This window comes from Nomascus leucogenys, chromosome 18 (assembly GCF_006542625.1).
Source record: "Nomascus leucogenys isolate Asia chromosome 18, Asia_NLE_v1, whole genome shotgun sequence".
Taxonomy (NCBI): domain Eukaryota; kingdom Metazoa; phylum Chordata; class Mammalia; order Primates; family Hylobatidae; genus Nomascus; species Nomascus leucogenys.
The window spans coordinates 102,969,519-102,991,985 of NC_044398.1; the positions used below are offsets into that span (position 1 = coordinate 102,969,519).

At 58.7% G+C, this 22,467-nt stretch overlaps 2 protein-coding genes across 8 annotated transcripts in view; one reads left to right on the forward strand and one right to left on the reverse strand.

The window, feature by feature from the left end:
• NPRL3 (NPR3 like, GATOR1 complex subunit) overlaps positions 1–16,585 on the forward strand; it is a 61,742-nt gene extending 45,157 nt beyond the window's left edge. For 3 of the 6 annotated variants that reach the window (XM_030798980.1, XM_030798984.1, XM_030798983.1), the window contains 5 exons: positions 3,770–3,876; positions 4,390–4,519; positions 7,201–7,390; positions 8,193–8,385; positions 9,672–10,741. In XM_030798980.1, the coding sequence (XP_030654840.1) occupies positions 3,770–3,876; positions 4,390–4,519; positions 7,201–7,390; positions 8,193–8,385; positions 9,672–9,837 (786 nt within the window). In that variant the 3' untranslated portion in view covers positions 9,838–10,741. Of the gene's footprint in view, positions 1–3,769; positions 3,877–4,389; positions 4,520–7,200; positions 7,391–8,192; positions 8,386–9,671; positions 10,742–14,229; positions 14,301–16,095 lie in introns of those variants that run through there. The other 3 variants (XR_004026803.1, XM_030798981.1, XM_030798985.1) reach the window with 3 other exon arrangements.
• MPG (N-methylpurine DNA glycosylase) lies at positions 10,696–17,908 on the reverse strand. 2 transcript variants are annotated; one of them, XM_030798986.1, is made up of 5 exons: positions 17,640–17,743; positions 16,640–16,832; positions 16,271–16,546; positions 13,343–13,547; positions 10,696–11,141 (listed from the first exon to the last, which is right to left on the reverse strand). In XM_030798986.1, exons 2-5 carry the CDS (start codon positions 16,676–16,678, stop codon positions 10,765–10,767), a joined length of 897 nt encoding a protein of 298 aa, XP_030654846.1. In that variant the 5' UTR covers positions 16,679–16,832; positions 17,640–17,743; the 3' UTR covers positions 10,696–10,764. The 2 variants fall into 2 exon arrangements, with proteins under 2 accessions (XP_030654846.1, XP_030654847.1); XM_030798987.1 differs by lacking the exon at positions 16,640–16,832 and having other exon boundaries at positions 17,640–17,908.
• Positions 17,909–22,467: the final 4,559 nt, after the last annotated feature.

The window sequence follows — 22,467 nt, forward strand, 5'->3', positions numbered from 1 at the left end:
GAGAGTAAGTCTCCCGCCTCTGTGTCTCAGGACCCTTTATCTATCCTCTGTGAGAGCACTGACCAAATTGTGCACTTGTATTTCTTTTTTCTTTTCTGAGACAGGTTCTTGCTCTGTCTCCCAGGCTGGCGTGCGGTGGTGCCATCATGATTCACCCAGGCTCAAGCATCCTCCCAAGTAGCTGGGACTACAGGCGAGCGCCTGGCTAATTTTTTTTTTTTTTTGGTAGAGACGGCGTCTCCCTATGTTGCCCTGGCTGGCCTCAAACTTCTGGGCTCAAGTGATCATCGCACCTTGGCCTCCTAAAGTGCTGGTATTACAGGCATGAGCCACCACGCCCAGCTGTGCATTTGGACTTCATGGGCTGGACAGGACTCAGTGAAGACCATGTCCTGCCCACCTTCATAGCATTCAGGAGACACAGAATTTTAAAAGAACTCACCGCTCCATACAACCCTGCAGAGTGAGAGAGGCAGTGACCCTCCGTGTCCTGATGAGCACCGGCCACATGGTAAATGCCTGTGGCTGTTCACCGGTCCTGTGTTGAGCTTTTGAAAGGAGCTGGGCCTGGCTTTCCTGAGGCTGTCTGGCAGGAGTTTGTGCTGGACACTGTGCCTCTCATCCTTGCTGTCAGAGTCTCCTTGGACAAAGCTTTGATGTCCTCTCCTGAGGTTGTCTGGAGGGAGTTTGTGTGGACACTGTGTCTCTCACCCTTGCTCTCAGAGTCTCCTTGGACAAAGCTTTGGTCTCCCTTTGATGTTCCCTTCACTTCCCTGCCGTGGCCTTGACTGGGGAGAGGGAAGGCTGTTTGTCATTGTTTTCTTCTGTCTGTACCCCTTCCCTGCTGTCCCCGCTGCAGGTCAGCAGGGCTTTGCTGCTGGTGTGGTGGTGCGGAAGTCCCTGGAGCCCAGCCCTGGTGTGTCACTCTGTTTCCTGGAGATAGCCCCCTGGGGAGCATCTGCCTTAGGTGTGAATGTCACCAGATAGTTGAAAGTCCCTCATGTGGCTGGGTGCAGTGGCTCATGCCTATAATCCCAGCACTTTGGGAGGATGAGGCAGGAAGATTGCCTAAGCCCAGGAGGTCACGACCAGCCTAGGCAACATAGGAAGACCCTGTCTTTACAGAAAATTAAATAATTAGCTGGGCATGGTGGTGTGTGCCTGTGGTCCCAGCTACTCAGGAGGCTGAGGTGGGAGGATCACTTGAGCCCTGGTGTTCGAGGCTGCAGTGAGTTGTGATTGCACACACTCCAGTCTGGGCAACAGAGCAAGACCCAGTCTCAAAAAATAAAATAAAATAAAATTCTTCATGTTTATATCAATCCAGAGAGAATCTACAAGTAAATTTTGGGTGTGTCATGATAAAATTAGTATGTTATAAGACTTCAAACATTACACCAATTATAGACACAAAAAGTTCCCACAGTCCCATATCCCACAGGTAACCTAGATCCCTCCAGATTTTTTATCTGTATATATACATTTTATTCTGTGTATATATATATATATGTAAACAAACATTTTATTTTGTATTATGAAAATTAGGATCGTGCTGTACATTTGCTGTGATTGGCTGAATAATGGCCCCCACAGATAGACACATCCTAGTCCCCAGAATCTGTGAATGTGAACTCATGTGGGACTTCGGAGATGTTACTAAGTAAAAGATCTTGAGATGGGAAGATCATCCTGTTGGGCCCCAAACGTAATCCCTAAGGCCCTTATCAGAGGGAGGCAGAGGAAGATCTGACTAAAAAGAGGCAGCGATGTGGCCGCAAGCCAAGAGACACTGGCAGTTGAAGAGGCAGGACAAATTCTCTTCTTGAGCTTCCAGAGGGAGCCTGGTCCTGCTGGCACCTTATGCTTGCCCTGAAGTACCGATTTTGGACTTTCTTTTTTTTTTTTTTTGAGACCGAGTCTGGCTCTGTCGCCCAGGCTGGAGTGCAGTGACACAATCTTGGCTCACAGCAAGCTCCACCTCCCGGGTTCACACCATTCTCCTGCCTCAGCCTCCCGAGTAGCTGGGACTACAGGTGCCCGCCACCACGACCGGCTAATTTTTTGTATTTTTAGTAGAGACGGGGTTTCACCGTGTTAGCCAGGATGGTCTTGATCTCCTGACCTCATGGTCCGCCTGCCTCGGCCTCCCAAAGTGCTGGGATTATAGGCGTGAGCCACTGCGCCCGGCGATTTTGGACTTTGGATTTCCAGAATGGACAGCATCTTGGAGAGGCTGCTGCAGGGAGAGGCAGGAGGTGGAGACCACTATGCTGAGCAGAGCTGGGGGAAAGTGGGTGTGTCTTTTTGAGAGAGACATGCGAGTGGCACATGGGGTGAGGGAACAGGGCGGTGATGGAGCTGAAACCTGCCATGTTGGGGTTGGCGGTGCCATTGGAGGCACTACTCGCACAATCTCAGCTCACTGCAACCCCCACCTCCCAGGTTCAAGCAATCCTCCTGTCTCAGCCTCCAAGTAGCTGGGACTACAGGCATGTGCCGCAGTGCCCGGCTAGTTAAATAAAATTTTTGGTAGAGATGAGGGTCTCACTATATTGCCTAGGCTGGTCTCGAACTCCGAGGTTCAGGCGACCTCTTGCCTTGCCCTCCCAAAATGCTGGGACTACAGGCATGAGCCGCTGCACTCAGTCTGGAGGCCCTGTTTTCTGAGCTGAGGTGAAAGTGTCCTCCGCAGCAGGGCAGCACTGTGTCCAGGCAGGGATGACTCACCCGCCAAGAGGGTGGAGTGGTGTCCTGGGCTGATGCAGGGGCAGAAGTGCGAGTGCTTAGGATTTCACACACCTTCTCATGAAGTGCTGTGGTGCTGTGCTCTCAGACCTCAGGCCCGAACTTTCCTCTGGAAGGGGTTTTGGGTGTGTTTGTGTTTCCTGGTGTTCAAGGGTCCACAAGAGCAAAGTTGGGAGGGGGTCTCTGTGGGAGTCGGGGCACATGGGGCAGACCTGGGGCCTTTGGGTATGTAGGGGTGGCATGCTGAGTGACTCCACACCCATCATCGGGGCAAGGCCCTGCTGGAGTTTTAGGGGGTATGAGGGGGCTGTGCTCCTGCCAGGACATCCAGCTAAGCCCCCTGCCCAGCTGGGCCAGCGCTGTGTTCCCAGCACCCCAGACATTCCCGTGCTGTGGTCTGAGACCACCATTCTTCAGTGGGAGCCAAGACAGCATAGGATGGGAAAACAGTGCACCAAACAGCACAGGGAACAGTGATAAAAAGGCCACTGTGGCCGGGCGCGGTGGCTCACGCCTGTAATCCCAGCACTTTGGGAGGCCAAGGTGGGTGGATCACGAGGTCAGATCGAGACCATCCTGGCCAACATGGTGAAACCCTGTCTCTACTAAAAATACAAAAATTAGCTGGGCGTGGTGGCATGTGCCTGTAATCCCAGCTACTCAGGAGGCTGAAGCAGGAGAATTGCTTGAACCTGTGAGGCAGAGGTTGCAGTGAGCTGAGATTGCACCACTGCACTCCAGCCTGGGCGACAGAGCAAGACCGTCTCCAAAAAAAACCAGACAAACCATTGCTCACAGAAAGTGCTGTGTGCTGGCTGTGCCCCACATCCTAGTGAGAGGTTGGGAAGGTGCTGTTCCACATTAGGGAGGAAGTCTTGGGCCATAGCCACCAGGTGTGTTCTGCACGAGGCTGGGGCCAGCTTCTCCAGGCTGGTAGGCCATGGCCACCCAGGCTGAGAGCTGCTGACAGCTCCCGGTGGGCCAGCCTCAGGCATGGTCCTTGCAGCTTCCCTTCTGCCTGCAGGTTTTCCAGCTTGCAGCTCATCTGGTGTACTGGGGCAAGGCCATCATCATCTACCCGCTGTGTGAGAACAACGTCTACATGCTGTCTCCCAATGCCAGCGTATGTCTGTGAGTGCTGCTGGCTGCCAGAGCCCGGAGCCCCAAGTGGGAAGGGTTGAGGCTGGCAGGGCCCTCCAGATGCTGCTCTCTGTGTTGGCCAGGCACCAAAGGCTGTGGAAGCCCCAAGGCCAGGCTCTCACTTCAGCCTAACTCCTGGCCACTAGCGTGTCCAGGTCCCAATTCTGTTCTGGCTCTGTGCTCTGTGGCTCTCCTGTGTCCCCCATATGCCTGGCCCCCTCCTCCAGGCTGGCTCTCCTAATCCACCTTGAGGGATCAGAGGTGAGATGCAGGGTGAACTGTGCCCATGGCTCCTGCTGCTGCTCAAGGGGAGGTGCCCAGGCTCTGTCCACCTGGAGGCCTGCCTGGCCTTATAACTGTTCTGCCCTCATCGCACTGTCCTGGCCCACCTGCCACACTTTGCTTCTCTGCCGCCCACTGAGGCCAGTGTTGAGAACACGGTGGGGGGTCTGAGAACACGGTGGGGGGTCTGCTGCACTCACTGGCATGCTCGCCTGCCTCCAGGTACTCCCCGCTGGCCGAGCAGTTCTCCCACCAGTTCCCATCTCATGACCTGCCATCCGTGCTTGCCAAGTTCTCCTTGCCGGTCTCCTTGTCAGAATTTAGGAATCCCCTGGCCCCCGCTGTGCAGGAGGTGAGTCACAGAAGCTCAAGGAGCCCGGAGTGACAGGTGTGTAGTGGATAGGCACTACCTGCCTGGCTGTTGGTTCTGATCTGAGAGCCCTCAGCAGTGCCCCCTGCTTCTCCTTGGTTTTGGGGGCTTGCCGTGCAAGCGCTATGTGCCCAGCAGGGCCCAGAGGTCAGCTGCCGGGCCACCTGCAGATGCTTGGCCAGTGACCCAACACGGGCAGTTGCTCCCTCCCCATAGAGCCCACCCTGGCTGTGGCAGGCAGTTTTTAGGGTTAGAACCGAGTTAAGCAGGAGAGTGCTTACCTTTTCTGGGCCTACAGACCTGCCTCGTACCCCTTTGGGACTAGGGACTGCCTACAGATGAGGGTGCAAAGGCAGTTTTGTTCTCACTGGGCCAGGGCCTGACCCTCTGAGAGTTCTGCTTCTGTCTTCACTCCCTGCCATGGTTCAGGTGGCCACAGGGTCTGTGGGTATGAGTTCTGGGGTCACTGCTCCCCAGAATCTCAACCAAGAGAGCCTAGAGAGGACCCTAGTGGGCCTGGGTCATGGCAACGGGCAGGCAGGTTGGGAGCTAGGAGTGGCTGGGGGATAGGAGGCCTCCTGCAGGTCTGTGGGATGAACTGGTGCACCTGCATCTGTGGCAGGGCCAGTGGCTTCCCCTGTGGGCTGCAGGTGTCACAGCCTCGTGCTGAAGTGGCTTTGCCATCCTCCCCTCCACTGAGTTCTGGGCAGAGACTCAGAGCAGGGCCAGATAGGATACAGTGTTGGAGACAGACGAGCTGGGTGTTCTCAAGTCTTTGTCTCCAAAAGTATTTGAGTAAGTGCCAGATCTATTAGGCAAAACCAGTCCTTAAAGTCAAACGCTTTCCGTTCTCAAATTGTGAATGAGAATGATTCTGGTTTTTCAGCTCCTTTAGACGCTGAACCTGACAGAGCTCTCAGTGCGGTCTTTCATAGAGCCCTTGGTTTCTGGGAGCTGAGCCAGGTTGTACCAGCTAAATAAAAGGCACTCTCTGCACCCCTCTTCTTGGGGCAGTGCTTCGGGAGGAGCTGCTGGTGCTGCCTTCCCAGAGGCCTCCTGTGGTCTAGATAACGGGGTGGCTTTTCCCGGCCATGACTGAGTGGTTGCTCCAGGCATTGTCAAGGGGCCGAGGTGGAGCCAGGTTCTGCCTGGGCTCCAGTGCTGGGAAGCCCCTCTTTTATTTTTGGTTTATTGATTTTATTTAATTTTGATTGCACTCCAGGCTGCAGTGCAATGGCATGATCTCGGCTGACTGCAACCTTTGCCTCCTGGGTTCAAGCAATCTCCTGCCTCACCCTCCTGAGTAGCTGGGGTTACAGGCGCGCGCCACCACGCCCGGCTAATTTTTTGTATTTTTAGTAGAGACGGGGTTTCACTGTGTTGACCAGGGTGGTCTCTAACTCCTGACCTCGGGTGATCCACCCACCTCATCCTCTCAAAGTGCTGGGATTACAGGCATGAGCCACTACGCCCAGGTTTTTTTACTGTTTTGATATAGAAACTTGCTCTGTTGTCCAGGCTGAAGTGCAGTGGCATGACCTTGGCTCACTGCAACCTCTGCCTTCCAGGTTCAAGTGATTCTCCCGCCTCAGCCTCCCAAGTAGCTGGGATTAGAGGCGCACACCACCACGCCCGGCTAATTTTTGTATTTTTAGTAGAGATGGGGTTTCACCATGTTGGCAAGGCTGGTCTCGAACTCCTAAGCTCAAGTGATCCACCCGCGTCTGTTTTATTTCTTAAATTCATGTGAAGTCTGGATATCTTGCAGTCCTTTTGACCAGGTCTTCTTACTTGCCTGGGATATATCCCCCGTTCCCATCCCCAGTCCCCCAGCCCCCTCCCAGGAGGTGACCCTGGCCAGCAGCTCCTTGTTGACCCTCCCAGAGATGAGTAGACAGATGTGTATCTGAGGACACTGATGGCTGCCTCACACCTTGCTGCTCAACGCCTGAGTCTGGGCAGTGCTTTCTCATGGCGACTGGACTCTACCTGGCACAAGGCTCCTCACTGCTCCTCACTGCCAGCCCCACCTGCTAACCCAGAGACACTGGAGGGCCTGGCCAGGATGTGCCTTCTCACGGTGGGGGCGGGGGGGTGCTCCACCCCCAAGCCCAGGGTCACTGGCCTCAGCTTTCTTGTGGATCCACTCTTGTGCTCAGGGTGGACTTTCAGGTAGATCCAAGTAGAGGACTTTCTGCTCTCAGGGTGCCTGCCCACAGCCTCTTTTTAAACAATGTCTGGGCTTGTCTGGAGGTGGACTGGCTGGCTGGGTCCAACTCCAGGGCCAGTGGGCCAAAGAAAAGAGGAGGCAGAGGGGCAGCTGCAGCAGCACAGTGTCGGGGGTTTGCTCAGAGAAGCAGTCACAGGGGCCTCCACATCTCAGGTCCTGCTCCTCAGCCAGAGGCTGGACGGCCCAGGTGTGTGGTGGGAGCCTGTGCAGGTGTGATCCAGATGTTCCCATGGCCCCTCTCCCTTCCCAGGAGGGTGAGCGGGCCTTGCAGAGCTGGCTGGTAGCTGGGCGCTCCCTTTCTGAGAAGAGGGCCTTTCTGCCTGTGAGTCAGCACAGGGAGCGTCTGTGGCCATGTCTAGGGCCGTGGCTCCCCGATCCCCAGGAAGAAGTTGGAGTGGGGAGGGGGACCAGCCTCACCTGCTGCCACCTGCAGACCCAGCTCATCCAGATGGTGGTGTGGATGCTGCAGCGCCGGCTTCTCATCCAGCTGCACACCTATGTCTGCCTGATGGCCTCACCCAGCGAGGAGGAGCCCCGCCCGCGAGAGGACGACGTCCCCTTCACTGCCCGGGTTGGCGGTCGCAGCCTCAGCACACCCAACGCCCTCAGCTTTGGCTCCCCAAGTAGGGCCCCCAGGGCACCGCTGTGGTAGTCACGGGAGATGCTTGGGGGTGGCATCCAGGAGGCTCAACATGGGCAGTGCTGTGGGTGATGAGGGGCCTGCACACACATGCACGCGCCTCGTGTCCCCTGTGGAGACACCTCTCCTGTCTCCTAGCACCACCATGACTCTGAGGCGGCAGCTCTGTCTCCGGGCTCTTCAGCAGGCTTGCTAGAGTTAGGAGCAGCTCCCAGCCCACCAAATCAGTGCTGGAATCTCTGCCCCCGCCTGGGAGCAGAGCAGGATCTCACACCACTACCAGGACAGCTGACACCTCTGTGCCCCAGAAGAGCTGTCATGGCCAATGTGGTTGAGGGCAGCAGCCTGTTGCCAGGTCCCAGGTCCCCAGGCTTGGGGAAGTAAGTGGGTGGAAGACTTTGAAAGTCCTCTGCTGGCTGAGGTCTGGCTGTAGGCTTCATGCTTCATGTGAGGACCCCACCTGCCCAGGGTGCTTTGTCCTCCATCCTGGGTGAGGGGCAAGATGCCCAGGCCCACCTTGGGGTGTTTGTGGGGCACACATTGCACCTCTGTTCAGGTCCCTTGAGGTTACCCCCAGAGGGGAGGCTACCTGTTTCCCAAGTCAGCCATATGAGGGGTGTGTCACACCCAGGAGGTGGGGCAGCAGCAAATGCTTGCAGACAGATGTACCCTAACCCTTGTGGGAGTTAGGGGTGTCATTGGAGGCTGGCTGCTGGCTTTGCCCTCGCTGTTCCCCTGGGTGTCCTGAAATTCCACTTGGTCACCCTGACCCATGCCCCCCACAGCCAGCAGCGATGACATGACCCTCACTAGCCCCAGCATGGACAACTCCAGCGCAGAGCTACTTCCCAGTGGGGACTCACCACTGAACCAGAGGATGACGGAGAACCTGCTGGCCAGCCTGTCGGAGCATGAACGTGCAGCCATCCTCAGTGTACCCGCAGCCCAGAACCCTGAGGACCTCCGCATGTTTGCCAGGTGGGTGTACGTTGGCCTGTTGGGACTGGGGCCAGTTGCAGGGTCAGGGCAGAAAGTGAATAGGGACGTACGCAACAGAACCACCAAATCCACTGAGAACAAATGGGGCCGTGTTTGAGATGGAGTCTCTGCATTCAGGTGTGTAGGGGCAGGTGCTACTGCCCAGACATGGGGATGCGGCTTGTCACCAAGACTCCGGGCTGTGGGCCTGGCGTGCCTATTTTTGGGACTCTTCTCTCTCCAGTACTTCTTAGATGTTTCTTGTCCCTTGAGAGGCTGTGCCAAGTTCTCACCCTCATGGGACTTGGCAGGGGTTTGCCCAGGACTCTAAGCCCTGGGGGCAACCAGGATCCCCCATATTATAGGTGACATGGCTCAGTGGTCTCTGTCAGCCCCACCCTGACTTGGGGGACAGTTAGGGGCATAGTTTCCCGGGAGTGGTCAGGTTGTCAGGAACTGAGTTCCCAGTTAAGAACCACACTCCAGGCCCTCGAGAGAACCACTTGCAATTCTTCTGAGCAGCTGGTCCAGGTCTCACCTGCATCCTAGCTTCCTCTGTGCCAGTCTGAGTTGCAGAAAGCACCCTAAAGCAGTGACCTTCCAAATGATGGTGACATTAAAAAAAAAAAAAAAAACGGGCACGGTGGCACACGCCTGTAGTCCCAGCACTTTGGGAGGCCGAGGGGGGTGGATCACGGGGTCAGGAGATTGAGACCAGCCTGACTAACATGGTGAAACCCCGTCTCTACTAAAAAATACAAAAAATTAGCTGGGTCTGGTGGCGGGTGCCTGTAGTCCCAGCTACTGGGGAGGCTGAGGCAGGAGAATAGCGTGAAGGTGGGAGGCGGAGGTTGCAGTGAGCCGAGATCACGTCACTGCACTCCAGCCTGGGTGACTGAGTGAGACTCCGTCTCTCAGAAAAAAAAAAAGCAGTGACCGTTTGGCTCCAGAGCTACGTGGGACTCACTGTAGCATGAAAAAGAAGCCACCAGCAGACCCCTGGTCCCAACATCAGGACGCAGGCTGGGGCAGCTCTGGGTTTGAACAGCCGTCTACCGTCCTGGACCCACTTTGCCCACCTGCTGGTCAGCGGGACCATGGTGGGCATGGAGTCCAGGAGGCCTGCCTACCCTTGTGGGGGGCTGTGGTGGCTGCCTCCCTGGCCTTCACTGCCAGCTCTGCTCAGGCCTGTGGGCAGCTCAGAGCTGATTCCCAACAGCAGCTATTTGGCAGAGGCCTTTGGGGGCTGGCGTCAGGTTCGGCTCACGCCTGCCCATCCCTTCCAGGCTCCTTCACTACTTCCGTGGCCGCCACCACCTGGAGGAGATCATGTACAACGAGAACACGCGGCGCTCCCAGCTGCTCATGCTGTTTGACAAGTTCCGCAGCGTGCTGGTGGTGAGCACCCATGAGGACCCCATCATTGCCGTCTTCCAGGCCCTGCTCCCCTGAGCCCAGGCGGAGGGCGGAAGGCTGCTGGGTGTGCAGGTGGGCGCTTGCGTCTCCCCACCCCAGGGCTCCCCCTGTGCTGAGGCTGAGCCCTCTTAGTCCTGAGGCCTGGCATTGGGTGGATGCCGGCCGGCCGTGGCCCAGTAAAGCCTGCAGAGCCCCGCTGTCCTGGCCCCTGGTAGTTCCGCTGTGGGGCTGCTGCCCTCTGTGTTCCTACACTTCTCTCCAGTCCTTGCCGCATGCGTAGGCATCTCCACGCTGGAGGGGGCCTGCCAGGACTCCTGTCTCTGGGTGAGGGCCACATCCTTGTAGGCCCATGTGGGCTGTGCATTTCTCAGACGCTCCTTCCGTCCCTACACCTGCTCCTTGGACCCCCCCCCCCCCATCTGTGGCCACCCTGAAGAATGTGCAGAAACACTTGTGTGGCCTCTCCCTATCTGACAGCCTTCCATTTGTGAAGTGCCCTGTGGCCCCCTCCCCAGCACCTCTGTCTGCCATGCGCTTCTTCCTCCCAGGCTGCCATGAGCCTTTCCTGGCCCAGCCCTCACCACAGTCCACAGAAGCCACAGACAGGCTTTTAGCCAAGCTGTGACCTGGTCCTGACCATCTGGGGCACGAGGGCCTGGGCTGGCCCTGCTAGGCTGGAGCAGCCCTGTCACCTGTGCACATCTTGCTGGTGGAGGCATGGCCCACTGTCCAGGACCTCACCCTCGGGGGCTCTCGGCTCCCACACTGATGATTCTCCCCAGCATCCACACCGGGCCTGGCGCTACGTACTCAGGGCCCCCAGCCCTCTTGTGCTGGAGGAAGAGCTGGCTCCAGACACGTGTTGATCACCCAGAGGAGCTCTGGCTGACACAGTTTTCTAGAAATAAAACATTTATTTGGTTTTTAAACAATTAAAAAATCTTGTCTGGGCAGGCCCTTTGCTCAGGCCTGTGTGTCCTGCTCAGCCGCTCTGTCGACCACACTGACCCAGGGGCTGCCCCGGATGTAGAAGCGGAGGGGTTTCCGGGCCCACTCCCCAGCATGGCCAACGCCCACCCGGGCTGCTGCCACGACAGCTGGCTCACTGGGCTCCAGGGGACCACGCTCCAGCCATACAGCTTCATCCTGTGCCAGGTCCCTCTGGTCAAAGCTCTTGTTGATGGCGAGGGCCTGGCACAGCTTGGAGGGGCCACTGCAGAGCTCGCGGTCCTTAAGGACACGGCTGGCGGTGCCTTTCCGGAGAGTGCTGCGAAGCTGACGCATGGTCTCCAGACCTTCCAGGGGCTCCAGTGCTCGCAGCAAGACGCAAGCCCCGTCCCCTGTGGGACGGACAGTTTGGAAGTAGAGCCTCCCTAGGCTCCTGTCCTCTCTGCCCTAGTGCACATCCAGACATCCCATGCTGCAGGGAGGGTGCAGCTGCCTTCCTGCCTGGGCCAGGGACCTGCTCTGTGCACCTGCACCGTCTGCTGGGTCTGACCTGGTGGGAGGGGGCTGCACCTCACTGTGTCCAGACAGACCCCTCTGCCTACCTTGCCATCCTCTAAGCCTGCACCATGAGGTAGTGCCTCCTGTGGGCACCTCTGGCTCCCACCACCAGGCAGGGCCTCCACCACTGTGGCCGCCCCCACAAAGCCAGACTGTTAAAAACACATGACAAATGCTGGATATCAGCTCCTTTCTACCTGGCTTCCCCTGCTCTTGTGATTGGCCACAGCTATGAGGCCAGCAAAGGAAGCTCCAGAGAGCCAGTCCTCGGGTGCGATCATTCAGCCAGGAAGCAGGAAGCCTTGGCCCTGGCCAGGCCCCAGTGCTCCCCTTCTGCCTCACCCACTCAGCATTTGTGTTGGTCAAGTGGTGGGGGCTAGGGGTTGGCTTAGAGCAGCTGCCAGTGTGCACCGGATGCTGGGAGAGCCCATGCAATGACTCAGTGGAAGGACTGACTGCAACGCCCTGCACAGGCAGGGCAGGAGGAGGCTGATGAAGCCCTCTCACCTCCCTTGGGATCCCTCCTCCAGCCAAGCCCCCTCCCTCACCAGGCCAGGCCACTTATGAAACAGAGACAGCAAGTGAAGGCTCCTGTGCCCAGGGGCTCACTCCAGCACAGACAACCAAATTCTCTCTACCCTGGAGGTTTGGAAAGGCCCCTTGGATTCCTGGCTGGGGACAACGATGACCTGGACCCTGGCCAGAAGGGCCCTGGCCCTCCAGCAAGGCAGCTCCCTAGAGACACCTGCTCTGATGCACCTGTGCACCCCTGGCCCTCCCAGCCACCTGGGAGTCAGAAGCTTAGCCCGGGGATGGCCAAGCCAGTCCCTACTCTTGGGCTGCAGCCACAGTGAGGCTCTGCATCAGCAGCCAGGGGCAAGCACTAGTGGACGAAGCCATGCCCTCCGGCAAAGCCAGCAAATGCAGCATTCCTGTGAGGAGATAACCCTTGACCAGCCAGTTGTCAAAGTATTTCAAGATAAAATCAAGGCCAAGCAAAGCCTTTAAGTTCCCGTCCATTCTGTGATTCCCACGCTGCTTCTAGCTCGCCAGGTGGGGCGCCCGCTGCCCACCCTGACCCACCTCAGTAGGAAGAAGCAGGACCCTCTACATCCCTGTGGGTGCAGGGCACATGCCCCCCATTGTCTCACCCACAGAGCCGCCTGCAAATGAGCCAAAGCCTGGCCGCCCTCATCACCGCACCCCCTGCCCTGGCTCCTTCACACAGAACACCTCGAAGTCCCACATCCTGACAAAAACCCGACGCCTTTGATCTCTTCCTGCCAAACCTCCCGTTCCTCACCCACTCCTCTGCCGACCCTGACTCCCCCTGCTGTGCCCACTGCTCCATCCTTGGCAACCTGACCACTCTGCTCTTAGCACTGCGATCATCCTCTTCTCAAATCAGCTTCCCATCCTCATGTGCTGCCTCCGTCAAGGGCAGGTGACACTTGTGTGCTCGGCCTCCTTTCTGCCTCCACTCCAACCAACCCTTTCTTTTCCCTTTTCCTTTCCTTTTTTTTTTGAGACGGAGTCTCGCTCTGTCACCCAGGCTGGAGTGTAGTGGCGCGATCTCGGCTGACTGCAACCTCCGCCTCCTGGGTTCAAGCGATTCTCCTGCCTCAGCCTCCCTAGTAGCTGGGATTACAGGTGCCCATCACCATGCCCAGCTAATTTTTGTATTTTTGGTAGAGACAGAGTTTCACCATGTTGGCCAGGCTGGTGTCGAACTCCTGACCTCAGGTGATCTGCCCGCCTCGGCCTCCCAAAGTGCTGGGATTACAGGTGTGAGCCACCACGCCTGGCCCCAACCAACCCTTTCTACCCCTCTAACCAACCTTGCCCTGTCAGTGCAGCCAGCGCTCCTGAAACCCTGACCTGGCCCTGGAAATGGCACTTCCTTGCCATTGCCTGGAAATGGCAATGCCTGCCCCACCTCAGTCCTCCTAGTGGTCCCCTGGCTGCTAGCTGACAGGGCTCTGCCAGCTCTCCAACCCCCTCAACCACCAACCCGCCGTGCCCCAGCACTGCTCACCCTGGCTGGAGATGTTCATGCAGAAGTACATGCCATAAATGATGTACACGTACAGGGTCCCGGGCTTCATGAACATGCCTCGGTTGCGGGGGGTCTGCCGGCCACCCCTTGAGTGGGCAGCTTCATCCTCTGGCCCCAGGTATGCCTCAGTCTCCACGATGCGGCCTCGGAGTTCTGTGCCATTAGGAAGTCGCCGGACTAGGACCTGTGGGCAATCAGTTTCTGCTCAGGGCAGGAAGGGATGGGGGTCCACTTGCCCTAACAGTGCCCAGCCTGGACCTCATCTCCCCAGCTCAGGGTGTGTCCACTGCCCAGGTCTAGCCAGAGACCTGCCCCGTCTCCATGCTGCCTCTTCTCTTGCTCCTGCTGAGGCTGAATGTGGCTATTGAGGGCACCAGTTGTCTCCTCCAGCCCTGCCAGACAACCAGACCGCAGGCCGAAGACACCTCAGGCCACAGCCAGGGCTGGGCTGGGAACCGGCCGTCACGGATTCACCTTGCAGGTCAACCTCCAAGTCCTCCCAGCAGGACCCTCCATTCCCCAGCTTCCTCCTTTCCCAAGTACCCTTGAGAAAACCATCAGCATTTAGCATGAGGCCAGGCATCATGGAAGGCACAGGACCCCAAGGATGTCTCCACACCAGCTACCTGGGAAATCCCAGAGCCTGTGAAGTCCCCTAAACCTGGGCTGCTGAGGTGGCCACAAGGGACCCTCATACTCAGCTCCCACCCTCCGGCTTTCTGAGCAGGCCTAGCTGCCCCACGGTGCCCCAGCCTGGACCATGGTCCTGGTAATGGCCAACAGTTGTGTCTCACTGCTCAGAGCCCCAGAGTTAACAGCAGAGCACTGAGGACCAACCACATCCCCAGCACCTGTCTCGTTTTTAGGCCAGAGGTTAGCTGGACAGCCAGGCTACCTTCACCTCAGCCCAGGAAGCCCTGTGGTGCCAGAGGCCACGGTCAGTATCACGGGCTGGGGAGGAGGGTCACTGGAGCTTAGATGCTCGCTGGGAGAGCATTCAGGAGGCCTTCCTGGAGATAGGGTGGTGGGAAGAAGGGGTCAGTGCCTGTGCTGGAAGCTCAGAAATCCTTAGGCATCCAGAGCTGTGAGGACAGAAGTCAACAGGCCAGGCTTGGCCAGACCATTTCCAGGGGAGAAAGGGTGGCCCTGTTCCATCTTCCCTGGAGCTTAGAGGGAATGCGCCTCCAGGGGCTTCACTCTGCACACTCCTGTGCCTCCATGGGTGCGTACTGGGGGGGCCCAACTACCGTTCTGGAGAGGAGGTTCCCACAGCCCTTTTCTCATTGTTTCCTTTTCTATCCCAAATTTCTGATCAGGATTTCGCTGATACCATTTCCACCAATGGCAGATACTGGGGCCTCTCACCCCTCCCCACCCCCATGGCCAACACACACACCCCTCTTCCTTGCTGGCAGAGCCTCCTGGGGAAGACCACACTCTCCTCAGCCCAGAGAGTGGCCTGGGATTTCACGGCAACTCACTGCAGTGACCCTTTTAGGGATGAGCGCATGAGCCAAGACTGGCCGAGGGGTCTGCAAGGGCATCTACTGGGAGGTTATGGAAAGGGCTGTCCCTGATCCAAGGGACGCAGGGTGAGACACCCTCTTCTCTGCTGGACATCATCTTGTCCACCAATGGGCTCAAGTGGGCATGACTGTGGCCTGCCAAGGATGCTGAATAGAGACAAACGTATTGTGGTCCCTGATGCCATGCTGGGCCCTTACCCTGCTCCTATGATGCACCTGCCAAATGTGCCGTTTTGTTGTATCACAAATGCCCATTATATTTTGTTTTTTCATTTTTGAGACCGAGTCTCGCCCTGTTGCCCAGGCGGGAGTGCAATGGTGTGATCTCAGCTCACTGCAACCTCTGCCTCCTGGGTTCAAGTGATTCTCCTGCCTCAGCCTCCCGAGTAGCTGAGATTACAGGTGCCCGCCATCACACCCAGCTAATTTTTGTATTTGTAGTAGAGATGGGATTTCACCGTGTTGGCCAGGCTGGTCTCAAACTCCTGACCTCGTGATCCGCCCGCCTCAGCCTTCCAAAGTGCTGGGATTACCGGCATGAGCCACCACACCTGGCCACAAATGCCCATTACTTAAGGTGCTTTTAGAAAGATCCGCATGGGGACAGAATGTTGTTTGTTCTCCACGAGGTCAAGCCCACATTCTAGGGTCTGCTCCTTTAGCACCCAACTCCTGGCACTGGTATTTCTCTTCTGGTTCTTCTTGGTGATTATAACCTAAAAGTGGGCTCATTAAAGGACAAAGGCAAGGCCGTGGAGCCTCTGGAGAACCAGAAAGACAGGCCTGGGGCTTTGGCACTGAGGACCACCACCCAGACGGCGCCCCCAACAGATCCAGCCAAGATGCCACGGCTGTGTGAGCATCTGCTCCTGGGGACAGGCTGCACCGCAGGCCCCACCAGGATGGGACCTGGGCAGCCCCCGCTTCTTACTCCAAGTCTGATTGGCAGAGCCCAGATCCTTGACCTACACTGAGCTGCAGGGGCCCTGGGAAGCCAGCACTGTACTGTGAGCCACTACAGCGGGAAGGGGCAGCCCAACACTGGCCACAGCCACAGTTCCCACTTGTGGAAAAACTGAGGTGGATTGCCGGTGAGGAGGCTAGCGGTGCAAGTGCTCCGGCCCTAGAAGCCCAGAGCCGGGTAGACGGTGGCACCCCTGCTCCACCCTGGGCAAGCAGCCCTGGCAATCTCCACATTCTTCCCAGATGATCTCAGGCAACTGAGATGACGCTAACCAGGGACCAGTGAGCAAAGCAGCTCACTGCATGAGGACAAGGAGGACTAACCGAGGGCCAAGTCCAGCAGGCAGCGGACAGGGGTTCAAGGACAACTGCAGTGACAGGCACTTCAGGAGGGACCTCGCTGCTATGTTCACATTACCTGTCCCAGAAATGCCCGGGCCAGGGGGACTGCCGGCTGATCGAAAAACTCCAACCCTAGTCGGGTAAGGTGGCCCTTTCGGCTTGAGAAATAGATGCTGCGGTATGGGCCCGGGGTGGTGGGCGGTCCCAAGCAGGGCTCCCTGGGGCAAGGTGCCAGGGCTGCGTCAGAGGAGCTGTGTGGCTGCTCTGCAGGTGCCTGGGCTGCGTCGGAGGAGCTGTGTGGCTGCCCTGCTCTGGCTGGTCGCTGCTTCTTTTGCCCCATCCTTCGGGAAAACTGTAATGGGAAAAAAAATAAATAAGATTCCGAATAGGAGACAGCTGTGTGGTAAGGTCAGGCTCAGGAAGTGCAAGGACTGGATTTGAGCACCTGCTTCGGTTTCTTCATCTGCAAAGCGGGGGTGACCATCCTGTGGGTTGTTATGAGGCACAAACACCCTGACACACTGGAGGCCTCAGGAAATGATCACATCTGACGATGGACGGCTGCTGCTGGTGGTAGGGTGGCTGCTCTGCCCCACATATGTGCGAGCTGCACAGCATGGGAGCCCAGGCTGCATGACCTGGGGAGCAGATGGGGGCCTGAGCCTGGGACAGCAGGGCTGGTGCCCTCTGATTCCCACTCACCATGCAGCTCCCAAGCAAAAGTCTGAGCTGGTTTCTGGAACCCTGCCCTTTCATCCAACCCTTACCAGAATTCAAAACACAGACAGGACCTTGGCAGGGCCAAGGCCTGACACAGGGAGGGGTGAGCACCAGGGTGACCACCACGTGCTCAGGGTCCCTAACTGTCCTCTGCTTCATGGCCCAGGTTGGATAACGAGCAAGTGGGGCAAAGGCAAGGTCTCCTGAGGGACTAGGAGGGTCTGCTGAGACCCAGCAGGCCGCCAGCCTCCCACCTCTGGCCTCCCCGTGGGTAGGGGGAACCTAACCACACATCCTCAGCTGTCCTGGGGCAAAGGAGGAGGGAAGATGAAGGGGGCGGGTGAGCGCCGGCCTAGCAGCACCCGAAGGGCTGGTCTTTAGCAGCACCCAAGTCCTCCTGGCATGGGAGAGATGCATTATTTTTGACGGGAGTGCTGACGTTAATGGCGAACGGAGACTGCCAGTCGGCCTGGAACGGACGCTGACGTGACCGTCTCCGCAGCTCGGCCCGCGCTGCCAACGCGCCGTGGGCTCAGGCCCCGGGCGCTGCGGCCACTGCTCTCGGCCCGAGCTTGGCCCTTGGCCTACGCTTTGGCTCTGCCCCGAACCCTCGGGGCGGTGGGCGGTACGCCCGTCCCCCGCACTCCCGCTCCCGCTGCCGCGCTCGCTGCTGCGCCTGGGGGTGGGCGCGTCTGTTCCGCGGGGCGGCCGAGGCGCGCGCTCACCTGGGCCCCGCTGCGCGCGGGCATCCGGCGGCTCGGACCGGGGCTTCGTGGGGCTTGGACCCCGGCGCGTAGCCCAGCAGCCGCCAACCACGGAAGCACCGCTGGGACCGGGGCGGAGCGGCGCCTGCGCAGATGGGGACGGAAGCCGGGAGAGGGGGCAGTGAGCGCCGGGAACTGGCTGCGCCCCCGGGGCGGGGCGGGGCGGGCCACGTGGAGGTGGGTTCTCCTCCCAGCGCCCACCGCCAGTTCTGGACCGATGTGCGGGCCTGGTGCGGTGCCTGCGGAGCGAGAGCGGGGAAGGGGCACCTGGGGGTGGGGCGAGCCCCCCACTGTGTCCCGGCGCCCCTCCCAGTGAGCTGTCCGCCCCCGCCTGCGCCCTGGTCGCCTAGCGGCCTCAGAGCCCGCTCCACCAGCCGATGGTCAGACCACCAAGAGGACGGGCCCATCGTGAACCTGAGTGGGTCCTCGAGGGGCCCGGGCGGAGTGGTCGTGCTTTGGGGGAGGAGGCAGGCCGTAGACGTGTTTTCCGGTGGGGCGCCAGCGGAGTGCGCGCCTGGGAGGCCTCCCCAGCCCTGGTCCGGAGTGGGCCAGGGTGTCCTTATCCAGGAAGCGGACGCCAGGCTTGTGCGGAAGCCCTTGCCCCTGGCCGCGGTTGTCACAGGCTGGTGGAGGAAAGGAAGGAGGGAGCGGCGCGGATTCTGCCCCTGCAGCAGAGCCCCCATCCCTCTTTCCGCCCAAGGATGCTAAAGGGAGCTCGCCCACGTTCTGGGCTGGGCCTGCTGGAGCGCAGCCAGCCTCCTGTAGAGGCTGAGGCCAGACCAGGGCTGAACACGGCCTGGCAGTGCGCAGCCGTCCTACGCTTCCGAGGCCTCCCCAGCGGCCCAGCGGCCCAGCGCCTGCTGCGCCCGTAACCTCTCAAGTCAGATCCATGCCCCTAGGGAGGGGCAGGGACGGTGCTTGGCCCGGTGGAAGGAAGGGCCTAGGGGACGGGCCATGAGGGAGCTGGGCACACTGCTGGCTCCCACGGCTCATGGCAGCCCCAGCACCCAGCAGAGCCATCCCCCGCTTCTGGCCACTTGAGGGTTTATCTGGGTCTGCAGAGCCCCTCCACTATGGCAGGCACCCCACAACCCACCTCTGCCGTACAAAAACCCTCGAGGGTCTTTTCCTGAGCTTTGACTTCTGTGATGGTGGTCCTGGAAAGGGGCACCTGAAAAGGCCTTGAAGAGCAGTTGGGCACCTGGCCGTGTCAGCTGGGAGACGCTGGGCAGGACAGACGCACAGGCCATGTGTCTGGAACCCTCAGATGAGTGTGACACCTGGTCCTACAGAAAGGCTAACAGGGCAGGACCCTGGTCTCCAACTGCGTCTCATCCTCTGACCAGCCGTCCCACCCCCACGGGCCCCAGCCACGACTTCCTGGGGAGGGAGGGGCCATCAGTCGCCTGCTGGAAGCCACCAGCTGTTTGTAGCACTGCGTGCCGCTTCCGGGGTGGGGGCACAATGTGTCATCAATCTGTGTTTATAAAGCAGCCCTGGATGTGATCCCACACCCTCCCTGCTTATCCCTGCAGCCATGCCTCCCAGTGAGTCTCTCCTTCCTGTGGGAACAGCCCCCCATCCCCCCGAGTGCTCCCCCTCAGTCTAGTAGGGAAACTGAGGTCCCAGCTGAGCCTTTGTCTTCTTGATGGGCAGGGAGAGGATGGGTGTTACTTTGTACTTATGTTTATTCTGATGTTGCCAGTGATCCATGGTCCTTGCAGAAATCATGGGGAGTCCGAAAGCTCCCAGAGGGGTGTTTTTATCCCCACCTTTCTTATGAGGAAAGAGAATCACTTGGAGAGCAGATTGGCCCCTGCCCCAGGAGGTGGAGAGGCTGGCGCCGGGGCACCAGCAACCAACTTCTCCAGATGTTCTGGCCTGAGTGCTGGGGGTTGTGCAATCTCTGGGCACCCCCCCGCCCCCGCCACTTCCTGGTTTGTGGTCTAAGGCTCCCACCACAGGCTGGAAGTGGTGGGATGAGAGTTCCAACTGCCGCCTGCAGAGTGGGCTGGTGGGCTGGTCCGGGGCAAGAGAAAGCGGTGCCAGGTGAGAGGAGGGGGGCCTGGGGCTTCCTCTGTCCCCAGTTTGCCCCACTGCTGGGCTGGAACAGGCTCGTTGGAGGAGGCAAGGATATCAGTGGAAGATGGAGATGAGGACACCCTTGAGGCTTTGAAAGGAGTGAAGGCTAGTATTGGTGCTGGGGTGAGCAGCCCTGACCCCCAACCTCAACCACAGGCCACAGGCTGTGGAGGGGCTGGAGCTGCCTCCAGCTGTAGGAGGTGTGGCCATCAGTCACTGGAGCCTTTATAAACAAGTCTTTGAGAGATGTGGCTCTATCGGCTACAGGGGTCAGGGTTCTAGTATCAGCCGTATGACTCCAGGGTGCCCAGCACACTGGCTCCGTCTTCTCTCTGATGGAGGGGGGGTGCTGACAGCTGTTGAAGCGGGTGTCAGGTCAGAGCCCATGGGCTCCTCTACATAGCTTTGAGCTGGCAGCTTCCCAGCAGGGTGGCTGCTGGCCTCTTGACTGGTCTCCACGGCCGTCTGTGTCTGGTGAGCCCTGGAGGGTCAAAGCTTCCTTGGGCGGAGAAGGCAGCCACTGGGCAGGCCGAGGTTGGGTGTGTGTGAGCTACATTCTCCCTGCCTGGGGCTGTGCTGCCAGGCCCTGGGCCCAGGTGCTTATGGGAACCCCTTGCCAAACCCTGGGATATGGGGAGGGGGCAGCTGCCTCAGAAATAGCCTATGACTTCAGGCCACTGGCTGGCCTGGCCCACTTCTGCCTCTTCCCCAAATAGCCAGGAGCTGGTCATGGGCCCATCCCTGGAGCCCTGCTCCCCAGGCGGTTTCTTCTGATCCTTCCGGGGACTCTCCAAAGCCCAGGGTCTGACCCCTTGGATGATTACCTGTGGCCTGCAAGCTGAGCTGAGGATTCTGGGGTAGCGGTTGGGAACACTCCTCTTACTGGTCAGGGCTCCCATTCCCTCGTGTCCTGGTGTGAGGTCCACAAACCCTGGGGTTGGTCTAGACACCCACCTATTCTCAGACACCTGCCCACCAGCCCCAGGAGTGCTGGGCACCTGCAGCTGATTTCCATTTCTCCAGGGTGCATGAGGCGGGAAGAGAGGGGCTGGGAGCTGGGTTTCCGTACAGGGGCTCCTCCACCAGAACAGAGAGTAGCAGGGCAGGCATGAGGCAGAGCACACATGTGTGCACACACTTGTTCATGTGGACTGGGTACAGTCCTGAGTTTCACGCGCGTCCGTGTGAAGAGACCACCAAACAGGCTTTGTGTGAGCCACAGGACTGTTTATTTCACCTGGGTGCAGGCCGGCTGAGTCCGAAAAGAGAGTCAGCGAAGGGAGATGGGGTGGGGCCATTTTATAGGATTTGGGTAGGCAGTGGAAAATTAACAGTCAACGGGCAGGAGTGGGGGTCACAAGGTGCTCAGTGGGGGAGCTTCTGAGCCAGGAGAAGGAATTTCACAAGGTAATGTCATCAGTTAAGGCAGGAACCGGCCATTTTCATTTCTTTCGTGATTCTTCACTTGCTTCATCTGGATGTATATGTACAGGCTTGGGCTCAGAGGCCTGACACTGGGCACACGTGTATCGACCCCCCTCTGATCATCCTTCTGATGGCCTCACTCAGGAGGCCAGGGTGGGCTGAGAGCCTGGGGATTCCTGGACACAGGCTCTGAGCTGGGGATTTGCCTGCAGAGGCAGACTGGGGCATGCTCCCCACTGAAGGTGACTCCTGGGTGCGGGGTGTTTCAGCTCCGAGCCAGCTGTGGCTGGTGCTCCTGGCAGCTGGTGATGAGTGTCTGGGGCTTAGAGCGGGTCTGGGTGGGGTCTGACAGAGTCCACTACAGGAGGAGACCTGCTGACACCAGATGCCCAGCTGTGGCATGCTTTGGAGGCAGGCCCAGTCCCCAGCTTTGCAGACAGGGCACCACTTCTGGCCCTGCCAGCCTAGTCTGGGCATCCAGGCCCCATAGGGCTTGCTTATCCCTGGCGGGGTCAATAATGCTAAGCATGGAGACTGTCCTGTCTCTGGCTGTGAGCCTGGCATGGGAGGGGTGGCACGTGCAGGCTACAGGAGCACTGAGTGTTGGCACCGGGGCAGGCTCCCTCTCACCGAGTGTCCGTGATGCACTGGCAGTCATCCCCTGGTGGAGTTCCCCTCCACCCGCTCCAAAGCTCTCATTGTTTCCTTCTACATGAAAATTGTGTTGATATTGCTTGTGTTCAGAGAGGACCCACTATGTGCAGGCACCGCCCTGTCCCGTGGCGTGGACGAGGATATGGGCAGAGGAATCTTGCCCAGGCTCTGGGATCTACCGGTAAGTGTGCCAGCACCTTTAGTTCAAAGTGTCCCCCTTCTCTGTGTAGCCAAGGACCAGGCCATTGTCTGCATTGGGCCCTCAGTGCAACAGCTCAGTTTGGAGAGGGCTGGTGCCACCCAGACCCAGAGGATGGCACTGAAGCAGCAGCAGCCTTGTGACCAGCACAGGGCCTGAAGACACATTTGTCCGAGGGCTGAAGGGGCACCCTGTAGAGGGGTCCTTAGGGACCCATGGGACGAAGGGATCCCTGCACCCTCTGTCCCGAGGAAGCCTTGGCCCTCCACCACTCAGAGCTCCTGGACAGCCCTGCCTGTACTCTGCTGTTGGCACCCCTGTCCCCCACCCTAGGATGTGCCCTGGGTGGGTCAGCCCACCCAGTGTCAGGAGAGAAATGCTGGGAAACTCTCACCAGCAGCCCCAGCTGAAAGCAGAGGGCCATTTTGA

What these genes read in the sequence shown, in the direction of transcription:
- MPG (XM_030798986.1), bottom strand. Translation starts at nt 16,678, where the DNA reads ATGGTCACCCCCGCTTTGCAGATGAAGAAACCGAAGCAG. An exon ending in CCCGGGCATTTCTGGGACAG is followed by an intron (nt 13,548 to 16,270) that starts GTAATGTGAACA and finishes GATTGCCCACAG; the next exon opens with GTCCTAGTCCGGCGACTTCC. An exon ending in CATGAACATCTCCAGCCAGG is followed by an intron (nt 11,142 to 13,342) that starts GTGAGCAGTGCT and finishes TCCGTCCCACAG; the next exon opens with GGGACGGGGCTTGCGTCTTG.